This window comes from Podarcis raffonei, chromosome 3 (genome assembly GCF_027172205.1).
Source record: "Podarcis raffonei isolate rPodRaf1 chromosome 3, rPodRaf1.pri, whole genome shotgun sequence".
Classification (NCBI taxonomy): Eukaryota; Metazoa; Chordata; class Lepidosauria; order Squamata; family Lacertidae; genus Podarcis; species Podarcis raffonei.
In genome coordinates, this window is record NC_070604.1 from 52,421,246 (window position 1) to 52,441,786 (window position 20,541).

Here is a 20,541-nt window from a genome sequence, read left to right on the forward strand (position 1 = left end):
TTCCAACTATGCAATTCTATCTACAAATTTTGCCATAGGAGGCAAAAGGCTGCACTGCTGCCACCCCACCCCTCCAGTTGTGAACTACAGGCATCCAGAGTCTAGTATTTTATTTATAACTTGCACTTTCATAAAATATATCAAAGCATCTGAGGGAGGTGCTGGAAGTTTTAAGTAAGAAAAATGCAAAATAGTCACCCAAACTATCAGTGCAAAAAATCCACTTCTCTTTCCTTATGCTTTTCTCTATGTGCCAAAAACTCCCTCCCTATCCTTATGCCTTTCTATATATGCCAAGAAAACATTCCCTCAATTTTTTGGACACTGCCCCTGTGAACTGGCACTTTGGTTAAGACCAGTGCTTTTTTGGGGGGGGACGCAGGGTTACGCATACCCCTAAACATTTTGTGAATCTAAGTTTGGCCTCATTGAGGGGCAGTATTTCAATATTAGTAGGAAAATGAGAGTATCCCTAAACATTTTTTTAGAAAAAAGCACTGGTTAAGACTGTATATATATATATATATATATATATATATATATATATATATATATAGGCAGCTATCACAGAAGGAAGAAGAAAGACCATTTAATTAGTGTCAGTAAAGCCAAGGGCAATGTGTTATGGGCTGACCTAGCACAAGCACAGATCATGAAAGTGAGGCAGATGAGAAGCCACAAGTGCATTAGCAGTTACAGAATAATGTAATGAGAAAATGTTTATGGACTTGTGGAATGGTGCATAACTGCACTGGGAATTAATGTTTGCCATGGAAAGGAAGATGCACAATTCTACTCAAATTTGGTCCTTTTTCAGACATGCTGTGCCTTCGGCCATCTGTTTCAGGTCCTATTCCAGCCTAGATTTTATTTCTCCTGGTTTGCTGGGTAAGAAATATGCTTCCTATATGTACTGTTTATAACGGGCAGATGAAGATGGGCTTTCTGCCTTTAAAGCAACACAAGTTTTGAGGGGGGAAATCGTTTGGTTTTACAACTGCTTTCACAAACATGTTAGAATCTTCTTCATCCACCCTTTCACATGTAGCCTAGAAACTTCATGAGTTATACCTGGCCTTGCCTTATACATCAGAGCCACTTCTTTCCAGCCCATCAAAAGCCTATATTCCCCCTGCTCCACTTCTCTCCCAGATTCTATATGTACCCCCCTGTTTACATAAGCCAACAGAGTCCATAATAGCAAGGAGTGTGTGACCCTGCTCCTTGGTTTCAGACAGCAGAGGTTATGAATGTGTGATGCACACCTGAGGAAACCCTAACCCTTGGTTATTTGCAGGTATATTACTCTCCCTCAGCTTGTGGGTTTTTGCTCTCCCTTGCACACCTTCCCTGACTCAAGAAGCATTACTTGAAGACCTTTATGTTCATTGGATATGTGGGCATTCCACAGCGAATTATGTAATTCAATGAGTCCTGCATTTAAAAAAAACAAAAACCCCACTTCGAAACCTTCAGTCATATTCAGTATACTTTTATTCAGGTGAATGGTTCCATTAACATCACTGGGATAGGTCATTTTAGTCAGAAGGCAGCCATCATGATGAATTAAGATGTGTCCCATTGTGTGACTACTTAGTCCATAACTGACCTCTGCAGCTGAAGCACAACCCTTGCCCACGGTATGTAACTTGCCACCTGACCCCTACATCTTAGCATCATTCAGGAACATACTGGGGAGGCGGGTATTACAAGCTGCAATACTGAATGATGGCAAGGATGAAGGAAGGGCTCCTTAGAGCATACCTGAAACAAAGATTTGCCTTAATCTAAAACCTGAAAAATCTGAATGCAAACTTTGGGAAATGGCTCCTGCCCTCCTTCTTTCCTTCACCCTACAATTCAGCTAACATGATCTTACAATGCTCCACTGTTACGAAAAGAGAAAGGGTGCAACAGGAAGTGAGAGGTCAGGAGGAACCACTCAGAGTCCTCATTTAACTGCATTATTCTTGAAAAGCACAGTTGTGTCTGTCTCAGCTGGCATAAACCAGCAGGTGAACCCTACCTTTTTCAAGGTAGATTTATTACAATCCCATGTAGAATAGAGGCCCATATTTAAAAGCCTGAGATGTTCTCAAGCTAAAAATGAACTCATATAGAATTAAATGCTTACACTTTGGCAAATTACTGGCTAAGAATCTTATGAAAACAATTATGATTTTAGGAAGAACATAGAAACTGTGTTCTCCTGATATCTTCGATCCCTCTAGCTCAATGCTATCTAAACTGACAGGCAGTAATTTCTCAGGGTTTCAGACGGGGGTCTTTCTTAGCCCGACCTGGAGGTAGGGAGGCCAGGTCCAAAAGAACACAGGGCTCCTCCACCAGACCAGTAACTTTTGGCTCATCTCCAAATTTGTCTTCTCCTTCTCTTCACTACAAGATCTCTGTAGTACTTGAGTTTGCTTTTCTCTTCCTCCCTCCCATCCTCCTTTTTTGTGTCTTGTCTTTTAGCCACATGTCAGGGACTATCTTCTGCATAGGAGCCATCTCCTAGGGGCCCCTTAAAATATTTGAGGGGGCTGCCCCCACCCCAAGTTGATGGGCATTGCCATTCAAATGGTGTGTGTGCACCATGTCTTGTGATCAGTTATGCAGGGTGGAGCTTACCTGCCCCCCTCCCAATATTTTATTCAAGTTGGCACCCCTTATCTCCTGTCTGCATTTGTAAGCTACTCTGGGAACCCCCCTTTTTTGGCTGAAAGCAGGATAAAAATGCCACATGATGATGACAATGATGATGATAGAGAGTGAAGTTCACCAGGTGTGGCTTGTCAACTTGGAGATGGCTCCTTCTGCATGGAAAACATCTTACCTATCACTGAGCCACAGTCCTTTCCTAAACATATTGACTCTGGTGTTTCAATAGGAAAACTTGGGTGTAGTTCAAAAGGAAAAGATGGAAGATGGGCTAGATTAGTTTCAATGTTCATTCAGAAAGAAACAGATAGCTTAATCAGGGAAGCATGAATTTTCACTGCTTGCGGTTTTGGTTTTCAATTCAAGCTGGTTACAAAATTAAATATTTAAAAAGGATATTTATTTGACTGCCTCAATTACCTCTGTCAGAAACACACACTGTTTTATTATGTCTGGATGACAGTGTACCAATAGTCATTTCTACATTTGCAAAAATGTCTGTCAGGCCCATGGTATTTCAGTGGGTCGGCTGTTAGTATTTGACCACTTCTACTGTGACCAACCTTGTAGTGCAGCCTGTTTCATAATTTACTGATGGCACAGAGTAGTTGTTGATAAGCCTTATTAGAATTCATTCATGCTTTTCAAGAACCAAAGCTAACTTTCACTTTGAAATTCTAAAAGTTCTGTGCTGGCATTCTTGCTACACAGGAAAATGCTGATGAAAACAATGGCTGCTGAAATGGCAATTATTTGCTGAGTTGTTCACAACTGAGTTGTTCACAACCAGATGTGATGAGGACATCTCCAGTAGATGTTACCTACTGAGCACTTGATGAAACATCTGTGTGATGCGACATTTATTACACTGCTTACTGGTTGACTGTAAGGGCAAACTGGGTTCTTACCTTCATAAGGGCACAGCGCCTTCAGTATCCAACAGGCAGGAGTGCTTTGTTCAGCAGGCCAGCAAATCTGCTGCTGTTGAAACAAATAAGAGGACAGCACAATGCACATTTGATGCAAGAAGTATAGATTCCCTGGGAATCTTGCACTTCAGAACATCAAAATCTTGCAAACTCTCTCTCTCTCTCTCTCTCTCTCTCTCTCTCTAACATATTATACAAATGATGAATTATGCAAAATGGTTTGATTTGTTTTTGTTTTAATTACCAGTGTATTTTTTTAATAAAAAAACTTTTAGTCTCATATACCTCCTAGCGCTATTCATACCAAATAAAGTAGAATAATAAACAGCATTTCTATTTCAGCTTGTCTGTTCCTTAATATAAGAGAAACATTTCTATGCCCTTTGGAATCTGGCTGATGAATGATGAAAGAGGCATAAAGAGAATAGCACTGGATTTCAGAATTAAGTTACCAAAGCTAATAGTCAAATAAGAATCCATGTTGCATGGAAAAGATGGGCAGAGATGAGAGAAGCTGGGGTGAGTGAACCGTATGGATTTTTTGGCAATTGTTTTACTAGTTAAGATTAGGGATGTGAGAGAAATCCAAGTCAGTTTACACTTAAAGGTGATCTTATCTAATTCACACTTTCCAGACTATCCATGAAGCATAGCCATAATTTGAAATTTGCACTTTCCCAAATCTTGGAGTGCAGTTCTCCAGCCAAATGTGTACAGAAATGCATTTAATAGGATAAACTGTGCATATAAAGGAATATATTGGTGAAAACGACATACAAAAACACATTATATTAGGGGAAATTGCTTTTGCAAAAATGCATCCATTAGGAGAGATTTGCACTAAAATGCTGAAGTTTCATGAGGACTTTTTTTAAAATCCTGAAATGATGTGGAAATATGAAGAACCAAGCATAAGACTGGAAAAATAAGAAACAGAGAAAAATCAAAATAGACATGTTTGCCCAGTTAAGAATGAGAAAATCTCCTCCCTTTGCAATAATAAATATAAGAGGATAACAAATGTGAATTATCTTTTCCGAATGCTCTGGCAAATAAGTAGAGTCTTTTAAAAATGAAACAAGGATTAAAGGCCTGACATACTGATGTTAATTGAAGCACTGCTGAACGGACGTGCTTTTTAGCAGTGACAAATAATTTAGTCTTCTTGCTGGCTCCATACAGCTTGTTGGCTCTGTATGACTCTTCTAACTATGTATAAATTACTGGCTAAAGCTACAGAGTTCTATATCCCCCCCCTCCCATTTTGCAATAGTCTTCAAATTGAGCAGCTTTGACTAACGAGGAATCATGTATGGCACCCACAGAAGGCAAATTTAATATAGGCACTCTGAATACCTGCCTTTGCACAAATGTTACTGTCTGTACTATTTGTGTCAATGATAATAAAAAGCTAATTCTAAAACACCTGTTAAAAACCCTGTTGACACTAATTCCATGTCCAGCTGCATGCTCACTGCAAGCACAACTTCATCCTAAGCCTTCTGGGGGGCGACGACAGAAAAGGAACTGCTCTCTAGCAGGTCTTTCTCAGATGGTGGAAACTGGGCTAGCTTCATTTAAATTAAGCCTACTTGTGCCATGCATGAATTGGATCCCAGCTGAGGACCAGTTTACTGCACGTGTTTGGTATAGCTATTCAATGGACAAGGTGCCTAGAAGATAAATTACCTGAGAAGAAGCTGCAGGGAATAGGAAGATTGACTTTGAGGAACAATGTTTAAGGCTGCAGTCCAGTGTATGCTTACTTGAGGTAATACTCTCCTCATTTAATTCCAGTTCAAGAGCCAACTTTGTCTCTGCCTTGCCCATCCCTCTCTGCCTCCTGGTAAGTAGCAATGACTTATTTGACTGGCCTGGTCTACATATGCAGCAGAATTAGGTGGGTATGAAGTGATAGGTTGATCAGTCTTACCTCAGGTTGTAAGTGAACAATCACATTTTTTATTAAAAAAATGTTTCCTTGGCAAAAAGAAAGAAAATGGAAAGAGAGCAGAGAAGGGAGTACAGTAGTTATACTGGAACAATTCTTCCTGGTGACCTAAAATTTACCTGTAAGGAGTTTTTTTTTTGGGGGGGGGGTGCCACAGTTGGGAACATTCAAAAGTTTCACATGCACACACAGAGAGACACACACCACCTGCAGCCTGAAATGGCATAGTTCCCTTCACCACCATAAGGGGAAAGCCAAGCCCCAAATTTCATAAAAACATAGCAGAAGAGAAGCAGTATGTCTTTCATTATCCTTAACACAATAAGGCATTAACTTACCTGTCTGTAATCTATTTTTAAACCTTCTATGCCTACAAGAGATCCATGTTGAAACACACCAATGTGAGGAAACCAATTATCCACCAATACTGGCTGCGCTGCTAAAGAAAATGATGCCTTTTGAAATACTATTTTTGCTAATGTAGGTGGACAATAAAAAGGAGAGCAAACTCTCAGGAATCAGCGGGAGTTTGAAATGTAGACAATTTGCTTTAATAGCAGTGTCCTCTAGGGGATATGTTCGAAGATCTCTGATCCTCCTGTCATTGATGTCTAGGAAGCATTTCCTATGGAAATTGAATTTTTAAAAAAGACCAAGCCCAATGGGGGAAATGTTGGACTAGATGTAAACCTGTGACAAACTCCACGGCTTTGATTATACAGAGACCGCTGGAATTTTGGTAATGTGGTTCTTTCATTGTGCCAGCCATGCACTCCAAATGAGACCCCCACCAAAAAAAATAAAATACTAAGGGACACCCAGTTTTCCTTTATATCATCCTATAGGGTCACACTCAAACTCTGAATTCAATAACCAGAGCAAAATCTCTCTGCAAAACATTTTCTCTCCAGTATAGCTGACACCCAGTTAGTAAACAGGCATAGGACTGAGCTGTAAGTCCTACAGATGTCAGTGGTTCTTTCTTCCAATTGTGCATAGGACTGTAGCCTTAGGAAGGAGCACCAATTGAGCCCGTGTTCAATTCAGTGGACTTGTAAATGAGTTAAAATGAAGGGTAAAATTTTCACTATACACAGCGAGCTGTTCAAAGGCTATTTAAGCTTGTTTGGCATAGCAGTGCAAGAAAGTGGCGCACAGCATTCTCAAGGACGTTTTCAAGGTCACAGAGCAACGCAGAAGCAGCCTTAAGGTTAGCATCCTTACCCATTGCTTCATTACCTGTCCAAGGTCTTGCCTATTACACAACACAGCCCTGCCTTTCAGGGGATAGTGCTGAGGTTTGGTTTTGCCTCAAAAGAGTAGCGTGGCAATTAATACATTCCTGTCACTTTGAAAAGACATTGGGTTAACTCAGATGCAATCAAACTTACTGCCAAAGGGGAAAACAAATAAGGTAAACCCCAAAGCCACTTGCTACAAACACATGACAAACCCTATCAAGCATGAGAATTCTCCTGAAACAACCATTTGCAATTGCCTTTATGAGAGGGGAAGGGAAGGGTCTCTGAACGCAGCATGGAAGCTTGGATTGACAAACCAACTTTTTGCACATCCATCAACTGGCTGATTCATGAAGCATTTCTGACTAGAAGGGACCACACAATGGTTCTTGCGATCACGCTGAAAGTTGCGAGAAATCAAATTTAATTTGCATTACAATGCACCATTTTAAAAATTGCATTACAAAGTAGTCCTCTCACAGGACTCCCGTGACTTCCTTCCCACTTATTTGAAAAGCAGACAGCAGACAGTGAATTTAAGCAGAATTTAAGAGGCACCACATTCATTTTTATCCTAAAATGAAGTAAACACAAACTAGGGGGAAAGTCAATATTGTGCAGACATCATAAAATTACTGCAATCCCACAAATTGTAAAACTGGCATTTTGCACAGGAAGGAGAATACATGTGTAACATTTTTTTAGGGTAATGGTACTGAGTTTAAAGCACTATAATCAGTCCAAACGTACTTTTCTTCTCTAGGGTTGAGCTTTTGCAGGGAGTATCAGCTTTGCAAGTGAGAATCAGAAACTGTGTAGGATTCCAATTGGCTGCATTCCTGTGTCATAACAAAAAACTGTTCTATTCTTTTTTTAAAAAAAAGTTTCCTTTTAAAAAATTAATAAGGCAATGAATGAACAGATAAAATATGAATATTTCAGCAGCGGTTTAACATTTTAAGAAGGTAGACAGTTCATCTGAAGCATGATAATGAATGTTTGTCACTGCAAAGCCATGAGGAACCATACTTATCCCACAGCTAAAGGATATGCAGTGATCTGTTTTTTATATTGTGTTTACATCACCCTAATAGGGTAAAATAATGACATAAAGTACCAAGACTGGATTACTGCAATGTGTTCTGTGTGAGACTTCCCTTGTGCTTGATCTGGAAGCTGCCCTGGTTGCCAATTTGCTACTGGACCAAGTTCAAGGTGCTGCTACTAGTAGATAAAGCCTTCAACAACTTGGGACCAGTACCTGTTAGACAGATCACCTTACTCCAAATATGCCCACTATGCCGCTTTGATCTGCAGAACTGGCACTGCTACACTACAGGTATTATATATTACCCATTCTGCATTTGTAAGAAATCGATCTTTCAGTGTGATAGCACCAAACTTTGGAACTCCCTGTTGACATTAGGCAGGTGCCTTTGCTGTACTCTTCTCAGAGCCTGTTAAAAACCCCTTTTAAAAAGCCTGCTGAAACATGTAGAATGTTGGTGTGTGTTTTAATTTGTTTGTTAGCGTGCACCTTGGTGTGAACCTCCCCATGGCAATTCCTACTGGTTGCCCAGCAGGCAGGCTGGGTGGAATCCCAGTGCAGGATGTGGGCTGCCTAGAATAAGGTTACCAGATTTTTTCCAATGAATCCGGGGACACTTTTCAGCTTCCTACTAAATAGATGGATTTTGTCAGGGGACTGATTTGTAAATCCGGGATTGTCCCCAGGAAACAGGGAAATCTGGTAACCTTAGCCTAGAAGCAAGAGAGAGGATCCTTGCCTTTATGCAAGATCAAACCCAATGATCCTGTACCCAATGAAGTTTTGGCCTCGTTTATCTTGTACATGGTTCTAGTCTGCTTCCCGCACTTCTGCCTCTCTGCACACAGCTATATTTTTGGTGCACAGACTTACATATTCAGATGGGAGAGTCAGGATTGTGGCAAGTTTTCTTTCCTTACATTAAAGGATGAATGTGCCAAACAATGAAATGATTTCACAATTTTCAGGAGAAGGTTTCAGTTGAAAGCAAGAAAGGAGAAAATGTATTATTTAATTTCAAGAGTTAATTGACTGGCTGAAAGAATCGCATTTGACTTCAGAAGCCCTTGAATCAGAGACTCAATAAAACAAATATTTGCCTCCATGATGGCCCAGCTTCCCGAATTCATGCAGTTATTTTCTGTTAGTGTTAAGGGGCCTTGAAAATATCAATCCTAGACACGTTACTGATGAACTAGGCCCATTGTGAAGTATTTTGTAATGCTACACTTAGCTATGCTGCTAACTTAATATGCAAATAAATTCAAGTATTTACTGAGCCATGAGAGAGCTACTAGGCACATCTCTCATCGTCATTGATAGGGAAAATAGATGGAGGCTACCAAATGGAATCGGGAGATAAGATATATGCAAAATATTTCTCTGTTGCAAAGGCAAAGTGCACAGCTGCAGCAACATTAAGGATAAATAGATTTTTTTTTCATGATAGTCTCTTATGAACATATTTTTCTCTCTGTGTGTAAGCAGTTATAAGCTGTGCCATTTTCAGATCATAGAGCCACTTGTACTGCAAATCTCTCTTCACTGGGCTGGACAACATCCCCGCCCAGCTCCTGAGGTTTCAGAGCACTGCTCTAGAATCTCAGGGCTCATCCAAACTTCTGCTTGTCCCATGCCTAGAAAACGTGGAGCTCAGTGGTTTTCCCCTTGTCCCATTCATTTCCCAGGAAAAACCCACTCTTTTGTGCTAAATCAGAGCAGACCTCAATCTAGAGCAACCCCAAATTTCCATTGGCTTCGATTGAGTGCTAAAAAGCAGTTTTTCCTGAGGGGAAACAGTGGGACAAGAGGAATGGTGGATAAGCCCTTAGTTCAAGTTGCCTCTGCAGCAAAACATGGTACTGTGGAATGCCTCTGCTCAGGGTCCTGCTCAAACACCATGCCATTATTATTATTATTATTATTATTATTATTATTATTATTATTATTATTACTATTATTATATTTATACCCTGCCCATCTGGCTGGGCACCCCAGCCTTCTTCCAGGATATGCCATAGATAGATCGGAGCATTTCCATCAAATAGACAGCAGAAGATTCTAGTTCCACACCCCACAAGTGAACTAGAAGCCACTAATAGGCAGCCATCTTCTGATGCTTCAGATGCAAATTGTGCATAGAAACTATTTTCAAAAAATCTGAAAATTAATTACAGACCTGGAGATAATGTGATGACTTGCATTCTGTTACTAGTACAGTATAGTCACAGAAGCTTGCTGCATATCCTGTATGCTTTTCCTGTAATAAAGATCTGTCAATCATCTTTCACGAAACAATGAATGTAGCAATAGCTAATCTTTTTAAAGTTCCTTCACAATCTCTGGTTACCTAGGCGATACCTGTGATTAGAAGATTCCTCACAACATTAGCATTTTCCAATACTCAAAGTCCACTTGTAGCACACTGCTATAGACTTGACTATTTCTCTCTCAAATAGCATTTCTCCTCAGGGAAATTCCCACAGATGGTGCTGGGAAATGGCAACGTCTTATATATTTTATAAGAACCTATGGGATTTAATAGAGAAATCCAATCCTGGTATACCATGCATATGTATACCATATTCTATATACTAAGAATTATCTCTCAAGTTCTGTAGGAGGTGCCTTGCTATCATTTTAAATCTTAAGTTCCGCTTCAAATTTGGTATTTCAAAGGGTGATTCTCTCACCTTTGTTTAGCAACCTTTTGACTCATTCTCATTGTCCACATACAATCTTATCCACCTGCCTACAGAAAAGCAGGGGGGCAAGTTACCTATATCGGCAGTTGCTTCACAAACAGCAAAACTGGGGTGAAAAACTAAAAGTTCATACTCACACACCCTTAATTACCTCAAGTTTTAAGTCTCAATTTACTGAAATCTGTAAGGGTTTAATTGATCCGCACGCACATTTATCTTATTTCTTTCCCCTGTACGGTTCTGTATTCTCACAAAATTACACACCAAACCATCTCATTCTGGATGACCGAGATATTTGTATCTTCAGAGTATTTTCTACATACGCAGAAAAATCTGTTTTAAAATGTGTTTTAAATGGGGAGGTGAACAAATCACCGTTTCACTTATCAGCATATTAATACACCTATATATTAACAGCAACTTATTTCAAACATTTGTGCCATTTGGGCAAGAGAGTAAATAGATATTTTCTCTTTATTTCCATCTTTTGGAGCATAAAGAGGAGATATTGCAAAATGAATAACAGGATTTTTAAAAGACCCGTTTAACAGGAATACACCTATATTTCTACCTGATTATTGTTTTTAATTATGGTTGTTAGACATTCTAGAAGTCTTTAGTCTGAAGAGCAAAATATACATTTATGTATAAATAATATACACGCTAGTTATTCTGTTCTGCTGAGACACATATGAATGTTTGGCTACATATCCCTTCTGGTCACTAAATTATACTAAACATCAGCTCAGCAGAAATCAGGTCAGCAACTAGATTTTTTCTGGACGGCCACTCTGAGAAGGGAGTGAGTAGCAGACATGGACCATCACCCCCCCTCTCCAAAGGGCTGGCTTCCAATGCCTAATGTCCCTGGTGCCTCTCTGGGTTTGTGAGGTATTCCTCCTGGCCCAGGGGCTTCTGATCTCTGAAACCTACTGCTATGCAAATTTACTCTGCACCTTTCAAGTAGCCCTGTTTCAAGGCTACTTCATCTTGGCAAAATTAACTGCTTGAGAATGAAGACTGAGAAGCTCCTTGAAGCCTGGTGTGAGCTGCTGAGACTGCTGTATATTGCAGCTCAACCCAAATTTAGCATTTCACCACTCAGCCTACAGAGCAGTCCTTTCTATCTCTTAAGCTGTAACTAAGTGATGCAGAAGACATTCTATACACCATATACATGTTAAGGAAGGAAGAGTAAAGCTTTGAGATATTGGACTGAATTGCACAACACTATAGTTTTCCAGTACACATCTGTGTGACTATATAAATCAGATATTGGGTGATATCCAACAGTAGTCATAGGATAGATCCACTGAAATCAATGGAGTTAAATGACTTAAGTTCATTGATTTGAACAAATGTACTCTGAATATGACTAAGTTGGATATCAGCCATCGTGGCTAGTATAATGGAGAGAATGCTTAGCGTGACTTAGATACTGAGGATTTTATTCAGATTCCTGTCAGGTATATGTTTCTTGTCTTTGAGGAAAACTGCTATAAATAACAAAATGAAAAATAACTTTAAAAAAATTAGAACAGGCACATTCTCTCAGCAATCCTTATACCCTCTTTGTGAGTCATGGCAGTATTATTATCCCCACAAACTACATATTTGGGAGGAGGGCAGAGCAGACTGAGGAGTGGCTTGCCAAAGAGTCCTAAATTGATAGCAAACATGATATTTGACTACACTGTGTACATACTATACCTTTAAAGCACATTCAAACCATGTTTCTTCCCTCAAAGAATTCTGGGCACTGTAGTTTAGCCCTCACAGAGTTAAAGTTCACAGCAACCTTTAACAAACTACAGTGCCCAGAGGTTTTTTTAGGCAAAGAATGTGTTTCAAATGTGCTTTAAGAGTATACTGTGTATACAGTCCATGTCTCTTAGCCACTATGTGACAATTGTTCTTACTATTAGCCTAAAAGATACAAGCATTTTAAATGTGGGCTCAAGCTTGCAGGGTCTGTTCTCTGTTTTATATATTTTTTTAAAACAAACAAACAAACAAACATAAAAATCCTGAAATATTTAAACACCATGGCATGTTGTCATGGGTCTATTCCTGTTGTAACCTTGCTTTTCCAATTGCTTTAAGCAACAAAATAAAACAAAAATCCGAATTTCATAAGACAAAAGAAGGGACATTGCAAACATAAGAAAACTCCTGCTAGATCAGTCCAAAAATCTATCTGTTTCACCATCTTCCACCCTGCAGTGGCCAAGCAGGTACTAAGATGTGAAGACAACAGTCCTATCTTGTCTCTGGAATCTAATACTAATAATCAGAGCTACTGCATCCAAACATGGAGGTTTCATTGAGCTATCATAGCTAACTGCTGTTAATAGACCTATGCTCCATGTGTTGGTCTAACCCCCTTTAAATCTACATTGGATGGGGGGGCGGACTTTAGTACCATTTTATGGTTTTACCAATGCAACCTGATATTAATTTATGGACAAGCAAAATGAGTGCTGCATAGTTGAAAATATGCAGGGGGGAGAGAGAGATGCAGGTTTTATATCCTCATAGCGTCTTTCTAGTACTGTACTGGATCCAAAACTTTGAGTGGATAGTGAAAAATGTAACTGAACAATGCAGGCTGCAGGCAAGCAAAAGGGTGGGGTGTCACTGTCTGTATTTTCCTTATGCCAGCTCAAAATAGTATCATTGCTAGGGTTGCAAAGGGAGGGGAATTTGTATGAAAGCAGAAAGGATGCTATGCCACCTCACTTTCAAATAACTGTTCTCTATTTGGGGACAGTAAAGAAGGAGTAAGGGTCAAAATTAACTGGGGACAATCCCCAGGTAGAAGTATCAGTTAAGCTGTCTTGGTAAGTGCCTGAGGGGGTGGGATATCACTTATTGGTTGTGTGGTCACCTTTTGTTCATTCACAGTATAAACTGTTGCTGAAGGCTGTTCAAACTCACATATCAGCTTGTAGTATTAATTCCGTTCCCCATGGCATTCACCTGTGTATTACAAAGCATTCTGGTTACAAATGCTTCAAACAGGTCTCTGAAGACGCAAAGATATCAAATCTATCCAGCTGCCACATTTGTACGAGCTTGTGTGTCAGGATTGATTCCGACAAGAGATTAGACTCAAATTTTTGATCTAGCCCAGGAATTTTTGATCAAGCCCAGGACATAGTCTCATTCTTTTTCTCCAGGAGTGGAAATCTAACCACTCTTGACAAAATTGTATAGAGAAAACAACCACCGTAAAACAATTCTTTGAAACATACACATGGGAGTGAATAAGCAAGAAATATATTGAACCTAATATTGCCAAAAGATCTCTAAAAGCAGGTATTTTAAAGGTCAGCAAATCCTCTGCTGGAGGAATATGCTACTGAAACATTTTCTGCCTGGTCCACAGATAGGTAATTTCAGTGCAGAAGCACAGAATTTATTGGACATAAACGCAACCTGTATCCAACTTCTCAAGCTCTGTTGGCTTCTGGATCAGAGCCACCAATTCACATCAGCATCAGATTTGTTCCTAAAGACTTGTCCTAAACTCAAGATAGTAATGACTGAATCTCTGAGAAAGCTGCAAGCCATTCAGTCCAGCTAAATCCTCTGATTTTCAGGTTGCAGCTCTATATATGCACAGAACAAACACTCGGCATTTTCTACTCATTCACTCCTGTTGTGTCTGCTTCCCCCCACCCCCCAACCTCTATTTTTCTGCGGAGCCAGCCTTAGAAGCCCAGAGCATATAATATTTTAATTTTATTTTTAAAAGCATCCACCCATCAAGAGGCTGCTTGACCACAAATCCGCAGGCATTTTGTTTAAAAATAAAATTTGAATTTCAGGAACATGTCACACATGAGCAGGAAACTCCATATTATTCCTCCTTAATGAGATGAACCTATTCACTGAAAGCCCATTCATGGACTCGTATTTACAAATGGGGGTGGGGTGGGGGGAGAGAAGCAACTTTCAGAGATGCTCATTGTTCAATTACTCACTGATAATCCCCTTGGTCTAAGGTGGAAGGTAATTGCATTAGGGGCATCAGAGAGGCTTTTTCATGCAACAGATGCATTTCCCCTGACTCAGACGAAGACTCTTTTTGTTTCTGGGTGTTCCACTCAATAGTCATCAAATACACATTTCCATATACATTTTAAAACATGTAAAATAATATAGTGCAGGTAAACACAGCCAAAGCTTAAAAAAATGGTATTCTCTGTAAGTTCTATGTTTTACACTCTCCAAGTTAAAATCATCATGCTTAAAATATATACAGGGCTTCCTGTGAATTTCATTAAGGGTACATCAGCATAAATATTCAGGTATAAATAGATCAGTTTTGGACAGAATGTTTAAAGGGATTCATAGCCGTAACAGCAAAATCTAGGCTATAACCACACTGTTTATATTCTGGTATAAGCAGTTTTCAAAACACACACACACACACACCCCTTTACTTGTCAGAAATGGGGAAAGTCCACTTTGACAAACATATGAAAAACCTTCAAGCCATTCATTTATCATCAAAACCACAGAATTAACTACACACACAGAGAGACTTTGTTTGATACTGAAAAAACAAAACATGCAGAAGGCTTTAATAGGATGCTTTTCCATACGGAACTGTTCCAAAGACAGTACTGATAATTGGCATTAAGGTGGTTAAACTTAAGGCTTGAGTGTTCCCTGAAATTGTACACCAGGATATGTGCATATGCATACATGTATGAATCACATTAAAAAGGCTGTAGAAATATTGAAGTCGATAGCATGCCATGCCGATATAATGACAGCTGATTTTTTAATAACGGGATGACCCAGCAGCAGCAGCAACAAAGCACAGGGAAAACAACCACCACAACAACAACCCCCCTCCCCTTACCTATTGCTTATGTTTTAATGATGGATCAGCTTCTTTACAGACACCAGATATTTTGGCCCAGAGAGTAGAGGACTTGGAGCACGTGCACGCAGACCGTTCCACAAGCCATTTTCCCCCTGTCCGTTAGCACACCGTACATCCCCAGCAGCTCCGCTCTCCAGCTGCAAACATCTCATTAGACTAATGCATTCAGCACAGGCAGAAAACTCGATTTACCATAGCTACAGCAATGAATTTCCATTACGATGACAGCTTCAACCACATCATGTCCGGAAAACCAGCCAACCACTGCCTTTTAAAGAACACACACACACACATTTTACAAGCAGAAAATGAGGCCTGTGTGTGTGTGTGTGTGTGTGTGTGTGTGTGTGTGTGGTGCGGTGCTGTGCTGTGCTGTGCTGTGTTTTCTTCCGCTCGCTGCAGCTAAACTAAAGAGGGAGGGATGTGTCACGTTATAGAAAGTCTGCATAAATAGGTAAAAAGCATATGTACTTTTAAAATAATGTCCCTTACAGTAACAGGAATTCTTTGACAATGATTACAGTGGGTGTTAGGAACCTCTCTCTCTCAATCTTTCTCTCTCTCTCTTTCTCTCTCTCTCTCTTTTTTTAAAACTATCCCTCCTTTGTTGCCATAGTAACCAGACTGTATCATCATCTCTTTGTCCCAGTCATGCAGCAACGTGGCCCAGTATTGCGCTTTAGACGACATCAGCGACATGAAGGATCTGTCATTCGTTCAACTGGCGATAACGACAACAGGAGGCTGTGGCTTTTGACGCAACAAATGTTTTCCTCAGTTAATGGCACTGTTTATGCAGGCTAGCCATTTTATGTACTAACGCTTGTGCTCCTGATCTAGGGCGTATCAGGTGCGTACAATGCAACAGTGATGGGCATAAAACACTATCTACAAAAGTTGGTTAAAATAGCAGGCGAGGATGGGCAGGATGGAGCCCAGGGAAGTTGCTCCCCTTTCCATCTTCATCACAGTCTCTCTCAGTGAGGAGGAGATCTTATCTTCATTCACCTTCCAAGGCATAGAACAGGCCAGTAGCATTTGAGGAAAACTTCCTGCAAATAAAATTAAGCAACAATCATCCTTCCATGTACCGCTGTGATGTCTGCGATTAGATTAGTTTTTATTGTGGCTTTAAAAAAGAAAAGAGTGTGACATCTATCATTCACTACATAGGCTTATATATAATTTGCTGCATTAGATTTGTTATAAATTCAAAAGGCAGTCCCCGGTAATATAGGCCTCTTTGGAGAAAAATGTTAGACAAAAATGAACACAGCGTTGTTGGTTCAGACCAAGGTCCATATAATCTCGCATTTTGTTTACAACCAGATGCTTCTGGAAAGCTTACAAGCAGGACATGATGTTTCAGGGTTTCCGAAACTTGCGTCTCCAGCTGATTTGGACTGCAAGTCCCATCATCTCTAGCTAGTAGGACCAGTGGTTAGGGATGATGGGAATTATAGTTCAAAAACAGCTGGAGATCCAAGTTTGGGAAGCCCTGTCCCCAGCATCTGATAATTAGAGGTATAACTACAACATGGAAGTTATATTCCTCCACCAAGGTTAACAGGCCTCGGAAGACCTATCCTCTGTGAAATTAATTTTGCATTGAGTACTTTCTTTTGCCTATCACCACCAGTATATTTATTACTGCAGTAGTATACACTTATATATGCTATTAATGAACTTCATCTCTGAGAAAGCACACAAAAGTAGCCTATAGAGGTTTGAGCAGGCTCAGTAGCCACAATATGCTGGGTATTTGTCAGATGGACTGACAGAAAACTGGAGAGAAAGAGGAACGGAATGGAGTAACTTAGAAGACGTTATGGCTGGCTGGACTGTACAAGTTGCAAGTCCCACTTGTGAACAACCTTGCTGGTTAACTCTGAGTTCTAGACCTAAGAACACGGGAGAAAAATAATTATATACATTTTCTCCACATTGTATACTGGTTACTAGGGTTGCCATATTTCAAAAAGCTTTTTTTAGGAAGACATGTAGCAGCTCTACTGGTTACAGCTCATGGTAAGTGTGGGTTGGGCTTAACCTTAAGTCTAAGTTCATATGGCATGCAAAGCCAATCCTTAGTTTAGCTTTGCTTGACATTGCTGTGGGTTCGCAATGGGGGGGGGAGTGAATTCCTTGAATGCCAAGATCAAAGTTTGGGGCAAGTACTCTTTGGTGAGAGAACCCATTTAAAATCACGAAATGTGCAGTAAAGTGTGGAAATATAGGATGTTAGATGTTTAAAATAGGTCATTGTGAGTTCCTTCTGAAGTTTTCCTTTTTCCCTTGCATAGAAAAAGACCATGCATTTAGTATGTTAAAAATGGTTTACTTACAAAGGTTTACTCTCCAAAGGTCAGGTTCGTGTGCTTTTCCATACAGCATTCAGAAAATATTGCACAGGCAGTAAAACTTAGCTTACTTAGAGTGGTTACAGTTCCTAAATTACTGGTATATGAATGCAAGAACTGCTCATGTAAGCCATACAGTTTGAGCTTGGAGCAACTTACTCAGACCTCTACATGCTGAGCTTCTCAAGTAGACTGCAAGAGAGCAGTAGACTTGATTACCTTCCTCCCAAAGTAAGGAGGGGTGACCTAGCTAAACCTGGCAGGACACCTTGCTCTGTGGTATTAATTCCCTTCATGCTTTAATGGTTATATGAGATTCATCATACCACAAATAGGAGAGAACAGAACCAAGGAGGAGCAAATTGGCTGCAAGCTCATCTCCAGGAGCCTGACAATTGTGCAGTTGAGCATTCTTGGTAAGCCAAGGTTCAGCTTGGGGTGTTATGTGAACCAGCCCTCTGGTTGGGCCTGCTCCTGAAGTATTTAAAGATGTGTATTTTTAGCAATTTGCTCTTCATATGCCTTCCTTTTCACTTTCACTTTTGCAAAGAAACCTTTCTTGCCTGTTGTATAAAATCTTCCTCTTAGGTTCTTCCACACTAGGAGTTGAGTTTGGAATTGTCATGCCTCATTCACTCATATTTACAGGAAGTCCATGCAACTCAGTTGTCCATTGTAATGCTTTTCTTTTACCCAACCTTTTTATTATCGCAAAAATATCAAGTTTTTCTAAAGAGGGAAAGAGCAGCACAATTTCCACAGATGTAGATACACTTAGTGTGATGCTTCCATCATTTTTAAGGCGCACAGTTTTGATGTGAACAGTGACCTAGTAGGCAGGTTAGCCTCTCACTACATAGTACAAACTCACTATCACCTTGGCAGCATGCATAACTTCCATTTCTTTTTCTTTTTTTAAAAAAAACACCTTTTAATCAGTGCTAAAATGCATTTCCAGATATAATTATTTAAAATATATGGGAAATACAGCTAAAATGAATGAGTGTCATTGTGCTATAGCTAATGATAAGAAAACGCAGGGGGTAAGGGATAGAAGGACATGTCAGCTCTTTTGGCTTCTCACTTTTCCAGTCTTAAATTCAGTTGTCCACATTTCTGCAGCGATTTTTTATTTTAAAAAATCCTCATGCAAATTCTTCAGCATGTTAGTGTGCATTCCTCATAATAAACACATTTTTGTATATGGTTTGGACTCATGTACACATTTTGCAAGCAAGTTCTCCTAATATAATTCATTTTTATGTTATCTTCATTGATATGCACACTTTGCTCTAATATATGCATTTTTGTAAGCATTGTTCGGTTGAAGAACTCTCTTGCAAAATTCAGGTAGGTGCAAATTTCGAGGGATGCCTACATTTTTGTTCTCATACTGCTTTAGGAAGTGCAGATTTGATAGCTGCAGCTTTAAGTATTATATATGTTATATGTTATATGTGTTTTCAATTTATTTACCCTAATGCTGCCAGCATTTTTCAACTGTGCACAATTGTTTTCTGTATACTCGACAAAAAATTTCCACTCCTCTTTAAATACCTGCTCTTTTTTCTCTCTTATTCTATTTGTTAGACCAGCTAACTCTGCATATTCTATCATCTTAAGCTGCCAATCCTCCTTACCTGGGACCTCTCTCACTTTCCATTTTTGGGCTAACAAACTCTGAGCCATCATTGTTGCATACATAAATAAGTTTTTCTGACACCTGGGGACCTCTGTCTGAACAATTCCTAAAAGAAATACCTTCAGGTTTTTTGGGAAGTTTGTTTTAAACATTTTTTTCATTTCATTATATATCATTTCCCAATATTCTTTAACTTTTTTACATGCCCACAACATATGAAAAAGTTCTTTCCATTTCATTACATTTCCAACATTCCCATGTTGTGGGCATGTAACTTTTTTACATGCCCACAACATATGAAAAAGTTCTTTCCATTTCATTACATTTCCAACACAAATCTGATTCTACCTTATACATCTTAGCCTATCTGCTCAGGTTTAAATACCATCTATGAATCATTTTCATGTAGTTATCTTTCAGTGTGTAGCAAACAGTAAATTCCAAATCGTTCTTCCAAAGTTTCTTCCAGAGTTTTAATTCTATATTATGCCCTATGTCCATTGCCCAGTGGGTCATTAAAGCTTTAACCAGCTTGTCCTTTGTTTCCCATTCCAGTAATAATTTATACATTTTAGACAGTAGTTTTTCCTTATTCTGTAATAACTCTCTTTCAGATTGTGAGCTTTGGTCCAAAACCCTTTTTTTTAATCTAGTTTAAACATACTGTGTAGTTGGTGATACTGTAACCAATCCGTAACTTGGCTCCTTAATTCTTCCATTGGCTTCAATCTGGGTTTTTAAAATTTTAACATATTTTTTAAAATATTAACATATTGGAAATATATTGTTTGAATGAATGAATGTTAGTGGTATAACACTATACTTCAAATGTAAACAAGGAAAGAAACTTCATGGTCACCACCAGTTTAGAATCTTTTTTCCAATTTTCATATGACGATTCTGACCATTGGACTTTTCCCTTCCCTGCTAAAGCACTACATCCCACCCACTGTGACTGATGAAAAAGTGCAGTAAGTTATAGTGGACAGTCAAGTGGAATTTTGCTAGTAACAGTGGGGGAGCAGTGATTTAATATTGCTAACAGCTGCCCATCTTGAAGCACCCCTTGATTCTGCTTATTGTTAACCATGCTGCCATATTTATTTC

The 20,541-nt window shown here is 39.4% G+C and overlaps 1 protein-coding gene across 3 annotated transcripts in view; it reads right to left on the reverse strand.

Annotated features, from left to right (window-relative positions):
• SCML4 (Scm polycomb group protein like 4) overlaps positions 1 to 16,003 on the reverse strand; it is an 80,118-nt gene extending 64,115 nt beyond the window's left edge. Inside the window, exons 1-2 of one of the 3 annotated variants that reach the window (XM_053381593.1) lie at positions 15,409 to 16,003; positions 3,570 to 3,642 (exon numbers count right to left, since the gene is read on the reverse strand). Coding sequence is in view for 1 of the 3 variants with exons in the window: in XM_053381591.1 (XP_053237566.1) it covers positions 15,625 to 15,649 (25 nt within the window). In the remaining 2 variants the exon portion in view is untranslated. The remainder of the gene's footprint in view (positions 1 to 3,569; positions 3,643 to 15,408) is intronic. The other 2 variants (XM_053381591.1, XM_053381592.1) reach the window with 2 other exon arrangements.
• Between the last annotated feature and the right edge of the window lie 4,538 nt (positions 16,004 to 20,541).